At 42.5% G+C, this 18,966-nt stretch overlaps 1 protein-coding gene across 2 annotated transcripts in view; it reads right to left on the bottom strand.

Annotated features, from left to right (window-relative positions):
• Positions 1-14,855: 14,855 nt before the first annotated feature.
• The window catches only part of UCHL3 (ubiquitin C-terminal hydrolase L3), a 66,948-nt gene continuing 62,837 nt past the window's right edge, over positions 14,856-18,966 (bottom strand). For both annotated transcript variants that reach the window (XM_045011411.1, XM_045011419.1), the window contains 2 exons: positions 18,072-18,130; positions 14,856-15,086 (listed from right to left, as the gene is read on the bottom strand). In XM_045011411.1, the coding sequence (XP_044867346.1) occupies positions 15,003-15,086; positions 18,072-18,130 (143 nt within the window). In that variant the 3' untranslated portion in view covers positions 14,856-15,002. The remainder of the gene's footprint in view (positions 15,087-18,071; positions 18,131-18,966) is intronic.

Genomic DNA, 18,966 nt, shown 5'->3' on the forward strand with positions numbered 1-18,966 from the left:
AATGCTCACAAAATTCGTGGTTGGGGTGTGGGCTCCAGCTGGGGGTGCAGGCTCTGGGGTGTGGCCAGAAATGAGGAGCTCAGGGGGCTCTGGGCTGGGGCAGGGGGTTGGGATCCGGGGGCGGGGGTTGAGGGCTCTGGCTGGAGGTGTGGGCTCTGGGGTGGGGCTGAGGGGTTGGGGGTGCAGGAGGGTGCTCCAAGCTGGGTTCAGAAGGTAGGAGGGGGATCGGGGTTGGGGCGCGGGAGGGGGATCGGGGTGCAGGCTCTGGGCAGCGCTTACCTCAAGCAGCTCCCAATAGCAGCAGGACCCTGGATCCTGCTCCCCGGTGGGAACTCAAGGGCCGGATGTGGCCCCTGAGTTGTAATTTGCCCACCCCTATCCTAATGTCTAAAGTTATGTGTTTAGCTATTTTTTTTAAACTGGCACTGCTAAGGTTTGTACAAGCTAAATTTACATTCTAGAAGGATACTATTAGTTGTGTGTACCATTTTAAATAATGAATGACAAAGCACAATGTGGTAATAAAAGTAATAATAATTATTCTAGCCAGGACAGGTTAGGCATTTTAGAACTCACTACTCAAAGAATTAAATTTAAGCATAAGAAAGAAATAAAATTATGAAATGCACAGACCAGTCAAAAAATAAAATAAAATAACAGTACTGTAATCCTTAATGAACTTTGAAAGAATAAAATTACAGAGAATATATGTGCATTGCACATTTTGAAAGGAAGTACCAAGAAGTAACAACAATAATAATAATACAAAAGTGCATCTGAGAGAGATTGTGTGTTGGGGGGGATTGTGCGAGGGAGACTGTGTGTGAGACTGTGTGTATGTTTTGGGAGTATGTGAGATAGTGTGTGAGTGTTGGGGAAATGTGTGAGAGCATGCATGTGTGTGAGAGAGAGCACGCATGTGTGAGAGAGTGTATGTTGGGGAGTGGTGAGAGAGAGCATGTGAGTGTGTCTGTTGAGGGGAATGTGTGAGAGAGTGTGTGTGTGTGCCTGAGTGAGAGTGTCAGTACGCTATGTCTTTAAGAAAGCACTCAGAGTCAGGAGCGTAAAGGCTTGTTCAGACACCAGCAGCCACTGGCAGCTCCCACTCCAGACCCAGAGAGGCAGCAACACAGACAAGTTCCCCCCTGTCCTGCCATCCAGCTCAGTGGAGACCAGATACACGGGCGCAGGGAGGGGCAGACCGCGACATCAGCCCTCCTCTCCACCCTCGCTGCTCTGCACAGCAGACAGGATGCTCCCGGTGATCAGTTTGGCCAGGAGGAAGTGGGGAAACAGGAGCAGCGGCTGCACAAGGCGGTGGAGTAGGGGGAGGAAGGGCAGCCCTGTTCCAAAGGAGTGACCTGGCTGTTTGTCCAACTGCCCCCCCCCCTGCAGCTTGGATTCCTTTGCCCTCTCCAGATGCCTCTGCTCACCCGTCGACTGCCTCTGTAAGCCCAGCTGGCTCTTGGCGGTCAGGTGGGACTCAGGCACCAAACACTGCATACAGACTCCTCTGGAGCAGGCTCTGGGACACCACCCAGCCCGTCCACCCCTAGGCCAGTCCTGAGTGGACATTTTCCATTTCTTTAATCTATGTTATATTTCATACACTTAATCATTAGTGTAATGTGGAGGTGAGGGTTTTAACTTTTTCTAAAAGATGCCAGTTAATTTGATATCTGAGGAAGGGGGAGGGCTTTTTACCACTTATATTAGATAGGATTTGAATTCTGTACTGGAGTCTGAACTGCTCATTTTATACACACAATGATTATAGTGACTGTTCTAGTAGCAAGCTTCCCTACAGTATCACCACTCTGCTTCAACCCTAACCTATAGGAATCCCCTTAAGCGATAGAAGGGAGTTAATTTGCTTGGTGTGTCTACTAAGGATATGTGTACCCTGCAATGTAAGCTAGGGGTTAGTAGGACTTGAGCTCATGGACCCTGGGCTGGAAAGCCCAGGGCTTGAGTTCCACACTCATTGGTGATCCTAAGGTTTAGACTTTCTGGACCCAGGCCCCACACCCATGCTCCAGCCTCTACACCAGGGGTCGGCAACCTCTGGCACGCGGCTCGCCAGGGTAAGCACCCTGGTGGGCCGGGCCAGTTTGTTTACCTGCCACGTCCACAGGTTTGCCCAATCATGTCTCCCACTGGCCGTGGTTTGCCGCTCCAGGCCAATGGGGGCTGTGGGAAGCCGCGGCCAGCATATCCCTCAGCCCGTGCCACTTCCCGCAGCCCCCATTGGCCTGGAGCAGTGAACCGCAGCCAGTGGAAGTCGTGATCAGCTCAACCTGTGGACACAGCAGGTAAACAAACTGGCCCGGCCCGCCAGGATGCTTACCCTGGCGAGCCGCATGCCAGAGGTTGCCGACCCCTGATCTACACTGTAGTAAGGAGACCTGAATCAGGCCACCGTATCACAGGCTTCTGAGCTCCCTCCCTAGCTGTGGCCACTTGCTGGCCCGAGTCAGACAGAATTGTATATAGACAGAAGGTGAGTTTGGGCTCGAGCCCGAAAAGGAGCCCAGTCTTTCATTTCATTGTAAACATATCCTCCATGATTGGAGTCTGCTGAGACTGCCAACAGTAATACACATCATAATGTCCATTGATCTATTTTGCCCCTCTATCTTCCCCTCTCCTGCCACATATGCTCTTTGCTGTTTCCTGTCCCAGTGATTCTATAATCTTTCCTCTCTTCTCCCAAAATCTTCTATACTCCGACTTTCCACTTGCTCCTGAGTTTGGCTCTCTAGAGTGCTGTGCTCTGATCTCTGTGGTAACTACATACAACTGTTCTAGATAGAACTATGCCCAGAGATGTCACTGGGCAGTTTCCCTCCCGCTCTTCTATAGAGAGCAGGCACATTCATTTGCCATTCCAACTGGAGGCAGGTGTGGGGATCAAACCAATCTGCTCATTTCCAGTTCAGCAATTTGAAAATCTACCATCGTATCAGAAAACATGTTCATCTGGGTAAAGGGGAGATCTGTATGTAGAATGGTGGTATTATTTGAAACCCTGTATCCATTAAAAAATGTACAATCTTTTGAGAAATCATTGTTTGAAATTTCTTGACATTTAAAATTACCTTAAAATTACGTGTATGCTAATTTTTGCACTTAATTTTCAGTTACAGTTTTTTAATATAGTTTTTCTATAAGCAAAAAAGTTTAATTGGTATTGTATCTTATTCATATTTTGCCAGTGGCTGACAGAATGCTGAACATCCATCAAGGTTTTAGATTTAAATACATTTAAGAACTTAGTTGTAAACCAAACATAAATAGTAATCATTTAAAGCTAGATCTTACAAAGTACTGTGAATCCTCAGCTCCTATTAATTGTTAACAAATAGACTAACTCATGATAGTATGGCTAGTCTGAAAGCAGTAAAACTTCCTTAGATAAAAGTTTTAGGAGTATACATAAATGAAAGCCATACCATACCAGATATTATTGCACAATATTATTGTTCGGAGAGAGAGAAATTCCAACCATTTTTACTGAAATATGTTTGCTTGTAAAAAGCATACTTGGATTTCAATCAGTTGCATATTGAAAAAATCAAATTGCCTGCCTCAAGCTATTATGAGCTTCTTTCTAATATATCTAATATGAAATCTGATCCCTTACATTCAAATCTATGATACACACATTGGATTTTTAGCATATCTGTTCATGCTTCTGTTTGACTAGCATTGGTACAACCTTCACTAAAGGTAGCAAATTGTCCTAATCCACAGATCATAATTATAAATGTAATTTTAGCTGCTCCAGAAAATGTATTTGATCTCTGGCTGTAAACTAGATCAGGGTTTTAGATGCACAGGCAACATTTCTCACAGAGGCATTTTATGATGGTAACAAGGTAGCTGGTAGAAAATGGGGCATTAATAAACAAGTACCTGATGTGTCAATTTCCCTCATTTCAAGCTGGGTGAACAGCAACAGGTCTGTAGTGGGACGACAGATAATTTGCACCATGTAAACCAAGTACAAGTACCTGCATCTGTTCATTTTTTAAGATTTCTTTATTGAAATTCTCACTCAATAAAAGACCAGTTTGACAGTCTTTTGGATCAAGCTGCCTTTTATACTGCATGTTGGACACTTTCTCTTTGCTGGCAAACCAGACATGCTATCTTTGCCCATATCTCCCAAGCAATTTTTTGGGAGAGTGCCAAGAACACTCACCACAGAACAACTAGGTTGCCATTGTAAGAGGTAAAGGCAGTTCCATTCCAGTCATCGCACATTGGGAACACAGTGCAATAGCAGTTTATATATGCTGAGATTTTGAATAGTGAAAGAAGCTGGCATTGACACCACATTAATAGGACCAACAAAGGATCTTGAGGCAAAGGTGACTTAAAACATAGGGTAAGATTATGGTTTCAGCAACTAACAAAGAGGATACAACAGGGAGCTTCAGGAATGAGTGGAATCAACTAGGTAATGCCATCTAGAGGTAAATCTTCTTTACCAAGAGGACCAGAATAATACCTAGCCAGAAACTCAGTTGTTTCAAGGCCCAGGAACATCTTTCACCGTTGTTGCAGCAAGCAGTAAAAGGAGAACAAATAGCTCCTACACTTCACCTGTGCCACACTGAACTCAGTAGAAATAGCTTCACTCAGGCATCAGGTCACAAACAAGCTTTAGGGTAATAGCAGTAGTGGCCTTAAACACCTTAAGGGTGAAGTTGCTACAAACAATGTGGCAGAATTTGGGGACATTGATTCTTGGAACAAATTCCAACATAGTGTATTCTCTAGGTTTGCTGAAGCATCTTTAAATTTTCTACACTCAGAATTTGGGCTTTCTAAAGGGAAGTTCACATGCTTGTGGTGTTTTGAGCCTGGTCTACACTAGGCGTTTAAACCGGTTTTAGGAGCGTAAAACCGATTTAACAGCACAACCGTCCACACTAGGAGGCACCATATATCGATTTTAATGGCTCTTTAAACCGGTTTCTGTACTCCTCCCTAACGAGAGGAGTAACGCTAGTATCGGTATTAACATATCGGATTAGGGTTAGTGTGGACGCTGATCGACGGTATTGGCCTCCGGGAGCTATCCCACAGTGCAGCAGTGACCGCTCTGGACCGCAATCTGAACTCGGATGCAGTGGTCAGGTAGACAGGAAAAGCCCCGCGAACTTTTGAATATTTCCTGTTTGCCCAGCGTGGAGCTCCGATCAGCACGGGTGGCGATTGCAAGTCCGAAATCAAAATAAAGAAAGAGCTCCAGCACGGACCATGCGGATGTGATCACTGTAAGGGCAGGCAAATCCGTTCTATCAGCGCTCCGTTACAGAAGATGAAATTCAGAATCCTTTTTTAAAAATCTCCAGACAGACGCCATAGCAGGGACTCAGCGCACTGCAGCGTGACAAGCGTAACAGAAAGCCAAAGAATCAAATGGACGCTCATGGACTGGAGGACTGAAGCTATCCCACAGTTCCTGCAGCCTCCGAAAAGTATTTGCATTCTTGGCTGAGCTCCAAATGCTTCTAGGGTCAAACACAGTGTCCGCGGTGGGTCAGGGCATAGCTTGGCAATCTACTCACCCCCCCCACGCCCACCCCCAGAAGCGAAAGGGAAAACAATCCTCTGACTCTTTTACATGTCACCCTATCTTTACTGAATGCTGCAGATAGACACGATGCTGCAGCCGTCAACACCAACATCCTCACTCCCCCCCTGCCATGGGTGGCTGATGGTACAAAAGGACTGGTAACCGTCCTCGTCATCAGCCTATTGGCACATGGGGCAGTAACCATGCTGACTAGCATCCGTCAGGTCGATCAAGGGCGCCTGGCCCTAATTTTTTATGGTGGATGGTGCAGTATGGCTGGTAACCATCGTCATCATAGCAACAGGGGGCTGAGCTCCATCAGCCCCCACCCTTCATGTATAAAGAACAGATTCAGTTGCCCCTGGACTAGCAGAGGGATGCTGGGCTTCTCTCCTACACACTGCTTAATGTCCTGTCTGGACTATCATAGCAGCTGGAGGCTGCCTTCCACTCATTTCTCACTAACAAGTCACCATGTCTTTTTATTCCTGCATTCTTTATTACTTCATCACACAAGTGGGGGGACAATGCTACGGTAGCCCTGAAAGGCTGGGGGAAGAACGGAATCAACAGGTGGGGTTGTTACAGGAGCACCCCCTATGAATAGCATACAGATCATAGTTTCTGCAGGATCTGACACAGAGCAGCTGTGCTCTCTGGTTCTATGATACAGTGGTTATCTAGTACACTTGCCTATATTCTAGGCAGGACTGATTCTATTTTTAGATACCAAAAAGGAGGGATTGACTCAGGGAGTCATTCCCAATTTTGGCTTTTGCGCCCCTGGCTAAGAGCAGCCAGGGGCACTTATGACAGCAGCAAATGGTACAAAAAGGAATGGAAGCCATGATCATCTTAGTTCCAATTTATGGGAAGGGTTTGGATGGTGCAGTATGGCTGTGGTAACCATCTCTGCTGTCATGCAAAAGCAAAAGCATGCTTCTGTGTAGCGCTGCTGAATCGCCTCTGTGAGCGGCATCTAGTACACATACGGTGAGAGTCACAAAAGGCAAAACAAGCTCCATGATTGCCATGCTATGGCATCTGCCAGGGCAATCCAGGGGAAAAAAGGCGCGAAATGCTTGTCTGCCGTTGCTTTCCCAGAGGAAGGAGTGACTAACGACATTTACCCAGAACCACCCGCGACAATGATTTTTGCCCCATCAGGCACTGGGATCTCAACCCGGAAGTTCCAAGGGGCGGGGGAGGCTGCGGGAACTATGGGATAGCTAGGGAATAGCTACCCACAGTGCAACGCTCCAGAAGCCGACGCTAGCCTCGGACCGCGGACGCACACCACCGAATTAATGGGCTTAGTGTGGCCGCGCGCAATCGATTTTATAAAATCTGTTTTACAAAACCGGTTTATGCAAATTCGGAATAGTCCCGTAGTGTAGACGTACCCTTGGTTACTGTAATATTTACAATTATTACTGATACGTCTCTTCCAGTCACATTATATGCAGCATTGTGCAAAAATTATGGTACAGGAGAAAAAGGTACAAATATTACAGAGCTGTTGCAGGAATGGAAGCTGAAAGTCCAAACTGTTTAACTTCAGACTTACCATTGGCTCTGAACAATGAAATGAGAGGTAGTAATCTATGTATGGATTCAGGTAAGGTATTGTCACCCACTGGAAATATGTCATACATGGTGGTTACAAAGTCGATACTCCTGATAGTTCTCTGATGTGAAGCAATTTCATGGAGTAGAGGCTTTGTACCATTACAGCTAGAATCATTATGCACTTGTGCTGTGTGACACATTTCTGTAGCATGACTTCTGCCTGTGCAGGTAGCCATTTCAGATTCCACTACCAATGAAAAAGGCAGAGCAGTTTTCTTTCACAATCTGAGTGAAATGTATGTTCAGGGAGGAACTAGGGGTAATAAACAATGAAGATGATACCGCACTGTGACAGAATGTACCCCTGTATTCACACCCTACACTACTGTAAAAATCTCTGTACAAAGTATGCTGTGACACTGAAAGACTGGTCAAGCAGTGTATGACCCATACCAGCTTAACAGGAGGTATTGCAATGATAAACAGGGCCATTCCTTGCAGATAGTTATCAAAGACATGTTAAGTGGACTAGAAACTTTAATATGTTTGCTTATATTGTTAGAGAATGAAAGGGTAGACACTAATTGTAGTTATCTACATTTATCTGTATTTTGTTAGAAGTTTAACAATGTGATCTGATTAGCTGGTAGATGCTACAGTTCTGTTCCTGTCTCATAATGCTTCATGACTGTATTCTATTGATTCAGAGATCCAAAAGAGATATTATCATATAGATGGAACTTGTGGTGTAATAATATTATTGTCCTCATTTCTCTTTGAAACGTGTAACTCCACATGGTAAACTACCTGTGAACTGTTTAAATGGTTAATTGCTGTATGCTAATGAATACAACTAGTTACCTATGTATGCACAGGAAACAGATTAGCTTCAAAGCAACAATATACATTACCTATTCTTCATCCAAGAAAGGCCCTGCTGTGATGATGGCTGGCTACAACCATAAAGAACGATTCTGGTCTGATCTTCTTTATCTCAGATCAACTTAAACTTTGACAGGGGAAGTCTAAGTAACAAGACTGAGTTCTCCAGGTTACTCTGGATTCACCCTGGAATTCTCAGGGAAGAATTTGAACAAATTCTGCACGTGGACTACCTATTGGATTATAACCTTTTAAACGATTCCAGAAAGACTTTTACAAATCAGCAGCCTCACCATATCTGCTATGAAACTGACCTAAGAATTTACTCATATCTGAAGCTATATTGATCTTTGAACCATAGCAACTCCTTTCTTTTTATTAATAAATCTTAGATTTAGTTAATAAGTGGGGCTGTTGATTAATTTCAGTTAACTCATGCGATTAACTCAAAAAATTAATTGTGATTAATCGCAGTTTTAATCACACTGTAACAATACCAATTGAAATTTATTAAATATTTTGGGTGTTTTTCTACATTTTCATATATATTGTATTCTGTGTTGTAATTGAAATCAAAATGTAATTATTTTTATTACAAATATTTGCATTGTAAAATGATAAACAGAAGACATAATATTTTTCAATGCACTACAGTACTTGTATGAGGTGAAATCTTTGTTGTGAAAGTGCAACTTACAAATGTAGATTTTTTTATTACATAACTGCACTCAAAAACAAAACAGTGTAAAACTTTAGAGCCTACAAGTCCACTCAAACCTACTTCTTATTCAGCCAATCGCTAAGCCAAACAATTTTCTTTACATTTACAGGAGATAATGCTGCCCTTTTCTTATTTATATCATCAGAAAGTCAGAACAGGCATTTGCATGGCACTTTTGTAGCTGGCATTGCAAGGTTTTTATGTGCCACATATGCTAAACATTTGTATGCCCCTTCATGCTTTGGCCACCATTCCAGAGGGCATGCTTCCGTGTTCACGATGCTCGTTAAAAAAATGTGTTCATGAAATTTGTGACTGAACTCCTTGGGGGAGAATTGTATGTCCCCCGCTCTGTTTTACCCGCATTCTGCCATATATTTCATGTTATAGTAGTCTCATTGTTAGCACATTGTTCGTTTTAAGAACACTTTCACTGCAAATTTGACAAAATGCAAAAAAGGTACCAATGTGAGATTTCTAAAGATAGCTGCAGCACTCAACACAAGGTTTAAGAATCTGAAGTGCCTTTCAAAATCTGAGAGGGACGAGGTGTGGAGCATGCTTTCCGATGTCTTAAAAGAGCAACACTCCGATGCGGAAACTACAGAACTCAAACCACCAAAAGAGAAAATCAACCTTCTGCTGGTGGCAATGAAAATGAACGTGCGTAGGTCCACACTGCTTTGGATTGTTATCAAGCAGAACCCTTCATCAGCATGGACTCATGTCCCCTGGAATGGTGGTTGAAGCATGAAGGGACATATGAATCTTTAGCGCATCTGGCACGTAAATATCTTGCGACACAGGCTACAACAGTACCATGAAAACACCTGTTCTCACTTTCAGGTGACACTGTAAACAAGAAGGGGGCAGCATTGTCTCCTGCAAATGTAAACAAACTTGTTTGAGTGATTAGCTGAACAAGTAGCACTGAGTAGACTTGCAGGGTCTAAAATTTTACATTTGTTTTACTTTTGAATGCAGGTTTTTGGTACATAATTCTACCTTTGTAAGTTCAACTTTCATGAGAAAGATTGCACTACAGTACTTGTATTAGATGAATTGAAAAATACTATTTCTTTTGTTTTTTTGCAGTGCAAATATTTGTAATCAAAATAAATATAAAGTGAGCACTCTACACTTTGTATAATGTATTGTAATTGAAATCAATATATTTGAAAATGTAGAAAACATCCAAACTATTTAAATAGTATTCTATTGTTAACAGTGCAATTAATTGTGTGATTAATCACAATTAATTTTTTAATCACACAATTAATCACGATTATTTTTTTTAATCACTTGACAACCCTATTCATAAAAATTGGCTGTAAGCGTGTATTTGGGTGAGATCTGAGATATTCATTGACTCGGTGGGCAATGTGTCTGGTCCCTTGGATTTGATAGAACTTTAAGTATGCTGAATAAGATTTTTAATATCTCACTATACTAAATTTGCTGTCTGGATGGGAGCTAAAAGATGGATTGATTAAAGGGGACTGTAGTTTGGATTCTTGGTAACCAGTGTGGTAATACAGAAGCTGTTTGGTTACTGGCTTGGTGAATCTAATTATAGAATAAACCATCAATATTTGGGGATTGTCTGCCCTATTCCTTGCAGTTTGCCCTAAATAAGCATTCTTAGTGTGGCCCCTCTGGGCACTACAGTCACATTTGTCCTGACCCCCTGCCGCCAAAGACCGGGAGCGGAAGAAGGTATCATTTGAAAACTTGTAATTTGCTGATCGATATCATCCTGATAAAATATGTGTGGCAACATTGTATATGAAGTTATAAGATTCTGCTGTATGGGGTTAACACGTGTTCCAAACTGAGGTTGGCAAACAGGTCTGTCTTAAACAATGGAATGGGTGGCCTGCTTAATTTGCATTTAAGCAGTAAACAGAGTAATCAAGCAAGAAGGGAAACAAAGGAAGCTCAAACCAGGGCCGCCCAGAGGATTCTGGGGGCCTGGGGTCTTCGGTGGCGGGGGGCCCCGCTTCGGCGGTAATTCGGCGGCGGGGAGTCCTTCTGCTCCGGGACCCGCCGCTGAAGTGCCCCGAAGACCCGCGGTGGGGGCACCCCGCCGCTGAATTACCGCCGAAGCGGGACCAGCCGCCGAAGTGCAGCCTGGTCTTCGGTGGTAATTTGGTGGTGGGGGGTCCCCACCGGGGGTCTTTGGGGCCCTTCAGTGGCGGGACCCGGAATGGAAGGACCCCCTGCCACCAAATTACCGCCGAAGACCGGGCTGCACTTCAGCGATGTGTCCCGCTTCGGCAGTGGGGGGTCCTTCTGCCCCGGAGCGGAAGGACCCCCTGCCGCCGAAGATCGGGAGCGGAAGAAGCTCCTGGGGGCCCGGGGCAAATTGCTCCACTTGTCCCCCCCTCTGGGCGGCCCTGGCTCAAACAGGTGATAAAAAGCAGGATGGAACATCCTTCCACACACATTTTGTCTCCTGGCACCCAGCTGGAAATGTTTTTCAAGAGGGGGAATTAAACTATAAAAAGGACGGGTAAACAGCCCGAGGGACCTCCTTCTCTCTCCCTGCCCATTGCATTCATTGAACCTTTGTTGGGCTCTGGGAGAAGGGGTCCTGACCTATGAAGTTTGGTCAGTAAGACTACTGAAAGCACATGGTGAGAAAACTTTGCTTTGAATTTAACAGTTTAAGTACAAGTTTTTATTTTTCTTGTAACCATTTCTGACTTTTATGCCTCATTACTTGTACTCACTTAAAATTTCTCTCTTTGGAGTTGATAAACTTGTTTTACTGTTTTATCGAATCCAGTGTATTTAAATTGAAGTATCTGAAAATTTTTTTGAAATCAGCTGGCATATTTTTACAGAAATAACATACTTTGTATTGTCCAGGAGAGGGATGGGCATTACAGGACCAGGTGTGTGTTGGGGTCACCCTGCAGTATAACCAAGGCTGGTGAGAGCCAGACTGTAACCCAACTGTGGCTGGCAGGCTGCAGTTTCACAGATACTCAGGGTATTGCTTGCATGCTGGAAGGTGTTTGTGAACGACCGAAGTGGGAGCTACTTCAGCAAGGCAACCAAACATGCAAGGCAGGGGTGACACAGCTGCTCATTAATCTAGATTATACCCTGGTATGTCACAATATGAGTTAAATCTATGTTCAGAAAGGAACTAGGGGTAATAAGCAATGAAGATACCACCACACCTACAAGGAAGCCTTTCCACACTCTTCTAGACGCATTGATCTAATATCTGACATTCAGTAGTTCCAATAGGGAGAATCTAAAAAAGGGCCAGATTGGAGTCACTTGCAGTAGAGTAAGCAGACTTGCATTGGGACTAATACAGTATTAGCAGTATTTGTAAAGTTTGCCTTGTCAGTTACATTTGTATGGTATGTTTTCACATTTGGAGAGGATGGCAGTATGATGCTGTATGGAATCTGGGGAACACTTTCGGATATTATGAATACCCCTATTGTAAAATTGCAATGAGTTGTGTCAGATATGCCATGTAATATCTCTGCAAAAATGTTATACTTGCCAAGTATGATAATCATGTTTGTATCATCTTTGTATTGTAAATTATAAATATGTATGGTAGGTCTGTAGTTCCAAACTTGTGCTGTGCATCTGGGTAACACCCCCAGACAGATTGGCATCAGCACTGCCTAGCCTGCTTGATGGCCCATCAAGGGACATCAACTGTACAATGAACCCATTGAAAAGGTCAGGGACTACATCTTATGACTCAGCAAGACATGCAAGGACATGCCTATGGAGAGAACTCTATGGCCTTTCAATGCCATTTTCAAGAATGAGATTAGGGAAAATACATCTTGACAATGTTAAAAATTGTTTTGTTGAGAAGATCTAATAAACAGCTTCATATTTTGGAACAGGGAGTTGAAAGCTGGTGAGGGGCAGTCACCCTGTTATCAGATGTGCCTTTTGCCATCCCTGTGAAAATTTACCAAAATCTAGACATGCTACAAGTTTTGTAGCTCTTCACAGTCTGCCTGGGTCTTAACTATCATTAGTAATTTTGTATAATCTACAAATTTTGCCACCTCACTGTTTACCCCTTTTTCCAGATCATTTATGAATATGTTGAATAGGACTGGTCCCAGAACAGACCCCTGGGGGACACCACTATTTACCTCTCTCCATTCGGAAAACTGACCATTTATACCTACCCTTTGTTTCCTATCTTTTAACCAGTTACCAATCCATGAGACCACCTTCCCTCTTATCCTAAGGTAGCTTACTTTGCATAAGAGGCTTTGGTGAGGGACCTTGTCAAAGGCTTTCTGAAAATCTAAGTACACTATATCCACTAGATCCCCTTGGTCTTCATGCTTGTTGACCCTCCAAAGAATTCTAGTAGATTGGAGAGGCATGATTTCCCTTTACAAAAATGATGTTGATTCTTCCTCAAATTATGTTTATCTATATGTCTGACAATATTGTTCTTATTATAGTTTCAACCAGTTTGCCTGGTACTGAAGTCAAGCTTACAGGCCTGTAATTGCCGGGATGACCTTTGGAGCCCTTTTTAAAAATTGGAGTCACATTAGCTATCCTCCAGTCATCTGGTACAGAAGCTGATTTAAATGATAGGTTACTGACTACAGTTAGTAGTTCTGTAATTTCACATTTGAGTTCCTTCAGAACTCTTGGGTGAATACCATCTGGTCCTGGTGACTTATTATTAATATCTCAATTTGTTCCAAAATCTCCTTTAACGATACCTCAATTTGGGACAGTTCCTCAGATCTATCACCTATAAATGGCGGCTCAGGTTTGGGAATCTCCCTCACATCCTCAGCCATGAAGACCGATGCAAAGAATTCATTTAGTTTCTCCGCAATGGCCTTATCGTCCTTGAGTGCTCCTTTAGCACCTCGATCGTCCAGTGGCCCCACTGGTTGTTCAGCAGGCTTCCTGCTTCTGATATACTTAAAAAAAACCCTGCTATTATCTTTTGAGTCTTTGGCTAACTGTTCCTCAAATTCTTTTTTGGCTTTCCTAAGTGTATTTTTACATTTCATTTGCCAGTGTTTATGCTCCTTTCTATTTTCCTCACTAGGATTTAACTTCCACTTTTTAAAGGATGCCTTTTTGCTTCTCGCTGCGTCTTTTACTTTGTTGTTTAGCCATCGTGGCTTTTTTGGTTCTCTATGTTTTTTAATTTGGGGCATACATTTAAGTTGAGTCTCTATTATGATGTCTTTAAAAAGTTTCCACACAGCTTACAGAGATTTCACTTTTGGCACCGTACCCTTTAATTTGTGTTTAACCTCCTCATTTTTGTGTAGTGTCCCTTTCTGAAATTAAATGCTACAGTGTTGGGCCGCTGTGGTGTTTTTCCTGCCACAGGGATATTAAATTTAATTATATTATTGTCACTATTACTAAGCGGTCCAGCTATATTCACCTCTTGGACCAGATCCTGTGCTCCACTTAGGACTAAATCAAGAATTGCCTCTCTTCTGGTGGGTTCCAGGACAAGCTGCTCCAAGCAGTCATTTAAGATGTCAAGAAACTTTATCTCTGCATCCCGCCCTGAGGTGACATGTACCCAATCAATATGAAGATAATTGAAATCCCCCATTATTATTATTATTATAGAGTTTTTATTTTAATAGCCTCTCTAATCTCCCTGAGCATTTCACAGTCACTATCCAGAGAAAAACAGCTACGGCAACTAACTGATGGTAACTTTATGGAAAAAGTCTCTTCAATCTCTTTGCATTTATAAATATTTTAATGAAAACTACTTTTTGGTTTTCTGACTGACCTGAATAAGTTCTTTAAGTGTCCTAATGTTAATTTATTTTTATATTAATTTATCATTAGAAAACAGTTTGAAAAACCAAGAGCCCAACATTTTGCATCTCTATCGTTATTCATCAACGTACAATGTACTCCCTGAAGTGTGTCTGAATTCATGCGTTCTATTCTGGTCTTCTGGTTATCTACTCTTTACTCAGTTGATGAACTGGGATAAAATATCATAGGGAATAATTCAGAGTAACTAAAAGGAAATATGAAAGTGAAGTGCATGAAAGATCTTTGGTGTGTGTATGTAAGATACAGGAACAAGCAACAAGATGCAGTAAAGACTAATTCAAGATTTAATCCACATATGCTCAAATTAATCAACATATCAGTGAAAGTATCAAAAGTCGTACATAATATATGGCAATATTTTTATTTTGTTACAATATATTAGTGGTGCAGCTTTTCCAAATGGGATAATTAAGCTGCAGACAGAGCAATTGCGTTAAATCTTAATTCTTCTGGGTCACGTTCCATGAATTTCTTGCAAACTTCTACTGCATCCTATTTAAAAAATAAGATATGAAAACACACAATCACTACTTATTATATAAAACACACTATAACTAAAACCAAAAAAAGCAATTGGCACATGAATTATATTGTAACTATGATTTACAGCAGTTATGTCCCTCATGATTCTTTCACTTTCTGCACAAACTTTACCAATGTGTCAAACTGAACTGGAATTAATTTCTGATCTGAGTTGACATTGCTAAATATTACTTGCTGTGCCCAATGTAAGTGTTTTGAACTTCAAGAACTATGATGATTTATGTAGTTGTTGCATCTAACAGTCTGGAACACTATGGGTTACATTTCAAAAGATGAGGCAGTTGGATAATTTTCTCTGCACATTTGCCTTAGTAGTACTGCTGCATTCAGAAACTTTTCTCCTTCACCTAAAGATGTCACTGAACTCTTAAGCAACATCACCAGCTTTATATGTTGGGAAAGTGGAAGACTGTAAATAACTCCTGTGTCTAATCTAGACTGAGGGTGCACCACACAGTACTTGTTATTTTTGTTAGAAAATATGACGCATGGGAAGGAATAAAAAAGGAGAATATGCACTCATTTCACACACACTGTGTATAATTTAAGAAAAAGTGGCTTTGGACAGCTTAAAGAAAGCTGCCTGTGCATCTCCAGCCTCTTGCTTCCCCAAAGGTTATGTAAAGTGACCATAAGTTTTAAATTGCTATGCATGGTGTACTCCTGGAGGAATTCTGCACCACTGTGCAATGCAGAATTTTGCAGAAATTAATGTTGGGTGTGCAGAATTTCCTTCCCCCCCCCCCCACAGAAATGGGCTGCAGAGATGTTGGCCACCACTAGGGGCCACTGGACCCAGCAGAGCTCAGCTCACAATAGAAGACAAGGCTGGGGTGGGGGGAGAAGCTGGAGGATTCCCAGCAATTGCAGTTCCCAGTACCCCCTGAAGGAAGGAGGCAGTGGTGCACAGGAAACTCCATGCAAGACTGGGACCCAGCATCATCAGGCTGTTTCTCCATCTGGATCCCTGGAGTCTAGGAGGGTAGGCTCTATGAATGTCTGGGGCCTGGCCTCTAGCGGGTAGGGGATGAGTATCTGAGCCAAGGAGGGCCTAATGGCTGGGCTTTGGGCGGAAGGGGGGGTGTCTGGCCCTTCGTCTGGGCTCTGGAGGAGAAGAGGCAGAGAAGCAGGAACTGGGTTGTTGTAGAGGTTTCTTTAACTCTCTACTCCTGGGGGAATTTGTGTGCGTCTGTATTGTTACAGATGCACTTGCTGACAGGTATTTTGAAATAGATTACCAAAATAATTGAAACTGGCATGATTATATTGTGTTATTTTCACAAAATATGCAGAATTGCTCAGAATTTTAAAATGTGCACGTTAAATTTTTAATTTTCTCGCACAGAATTTTTAATTTTTTTAACCAGAATTCCCCCAGGAATAATGGTGCTACCTCTGCCCAACTAGCATTACTTGTGTGAGAAAAGTTTATTCTCTTAAATAAAATGTATTCCCTTTGGATCCATTTTTCAGTCAAACAGGTCCTGGCACTTTACTCCTGGGGGAATTCTGTGACAATGCGCACAATTCATGTTGGCGCAGAATTTTTTCCCCCCCAGCAGAAAATGCAATCTGCCCAAGATGTGCTGCAGTTCCACTTTTGACCCACCAGAGGCCGCTGTGGCGCCAGAACAGCCAGCTGGCTGCATTTGTCACAGCAGCCGGCTGCATTTGTCACAGCAGCCTGCCCATGGAGCCAGGTTAGGAGGCAGAGTGGGGGTACATGGGGCTGCTGGGGGTGTCTCACAGACTGGGGTTCAAAAGTGCTAGTGGGGGGGATAGACTGGGGCATGGGCTCAGGAGCTAGTGGGGTGACAGCATTGAGCCAGGCGCTGAATGGAAGGAGGCTCCAGGGCCACATGGGGAAGGGGCATAGGAGAGTGCAGGGCTACATGGGGACAGGAGCAGATGTGCCTGACTGAATGGGAGAGGCTTGGGGCCAGCCAGAGCCTGCCTGGGGGAGACTCCTCAAGTCCCTAACTATCCCTACCCCACCCAAAGGAAACTGTTCCATATTTCTTCTACCCATGCCCAACAATCTTTCAGGTTCACTCCCAGGCTTTTTCCCTCTCCCTCAGCTCCTCCATTACCACAGACTACCCCAAGCCTTTGCACTGTTTCTGATGGGTGTGGGAAATACATTTCTGTAGTGCAGTTTAAATGAATTACTCAAAAGTTCTGTATTAATATGGATAGTAAGGAATCTGTTTTTCAAAAAACATTTCCTGAATCTTTTTTGTCATCTGTAGTGTTACAGACATACTTGCTGACAGATATTTTGAAATAAATTACCAAAATTGAAACTGGCATGATTATACTGTGTTATTTTCACAAAATATGCAGAATTGCTCGGAATTTGAAAATACAGTGTGCAGAATTATTAATTTTGTGGTGCAGAATTCCCCCCAGAAGTAGCACATTAAATCAGCAATGAGCAAGTACGTTTAAGTCAAAAGAAGTTAGAAGGGAATAGGTAGAATACAAATTTTGGGGGTTGAGAACAAGAGCAAAGACTATAAATGCTGGAAGAGAGAGTGCACCCTTTGTTAGCATGGCATCTCTCAAATTATAAGGGGAAGAAAAATAATATACCTTCACTCAAAAGTCCTCAGAGATTTGTCATTTCAGGGTTCCCCCATCATGTATGCATGTTTTGAGAGCAGCAGAAGCACAAGAGCACCTCAACATAGGAGAAAAAGCAACCTGATCTATGGGCATGGTACCCGTACAAGATTTCTGCTCAAGCAGCTCTTGTCTGCCATATTAAAATGTTCTGTTACACACAGAAGTAACGGCATAGGTATTCTGAAATACTCCTGGTTGAGAACTAATTAAAGGCCTTTTCTTCTTATCCCTTCCCTCACCCAACTACATACCCAGGAAGTGCATAAGGTTCAAGTTGCACAAAAACTTAAAAGATTTTTCTATTCCTACCTCTAAAAAAGTGTCATCACTAGTTTGTCCATGGTTTATTGGAAAAGGTTTGCGCCCATCTGTCGGAATACAAGCAATTATACAAAATTTAATTGTAAAATGAAAACTGAAAAGCTTGTAATTTTCTCAGACAAGAACATAAACCCAAAGCATTAAATAATTCCCTCCTCATATGAGAGCATACTACCAAGATCAGCTCAGTTTTTCATAAACTTAGCATACTAATTGTAATACCCAACTATTCAGCACTTTCCCCTCTACACCGAGTATTTCAATAGTATTACAGTATTACAAAGAATTAGTGACAGTAAATAATAAAACACTTTTTAGTTGAACATAGATTTTCAGGCCAAGAGGAAACCTTGAGTTCTAATTATTTTGTTGCTGGTAATGTTTAGGTTCTTTGGGTTTTCCAAATAGCTCATTGAAAAAAAATGTAGTTCTTTAGTGCATTTAGCTGAAAAACAAACACAAAAGTTACTTACCTGTATAAAAACCGTTGTTCTTTGAGATGTGTTGTGCACATATACATTCCACTTCAGGTGTATATGCACACAATGCACCCCTGCTCTCTTCATATGCTGAGTCAAGGACATAAAGGGGGCATGTTTACTGCCTCCCTCTCCATTCCTTCACACTTCTGTATATATAATGTCTGAAATAGCAGGGAAGTGGAAGAATCATGGAATGTATGTTACTATACATCTCTAAGAACAGTTACTATACAGGTAAGTAACAGTTTATTCTCCTTCAACTGATTGTGCATATATACATTCCACTTAGATGACTCATCAGCAGTTCCCTTACAGGTGACGAGACACTGGATAACCTGAAACAGACTGTAGCACCAACTTGCCGAAGGCTTGAGTGATGGTAATGTCTGGAAAAAGGTATT

The sequence above is a fragment of the Mauremys mutica genome, chromosome 1 (genome assembly GCF_020497125.1).
Source record: "Mauremys mutica isolate MM-2020 ecotype Southern chromosome 1, ASM2049712v1, whole genome shotgun sequence".
Classification (NCBI taxonomy): Eukaryota; Metazoa; Chordata; order Testudines; family Geoemydidae; genus Mauremys; species Mauremys mutica.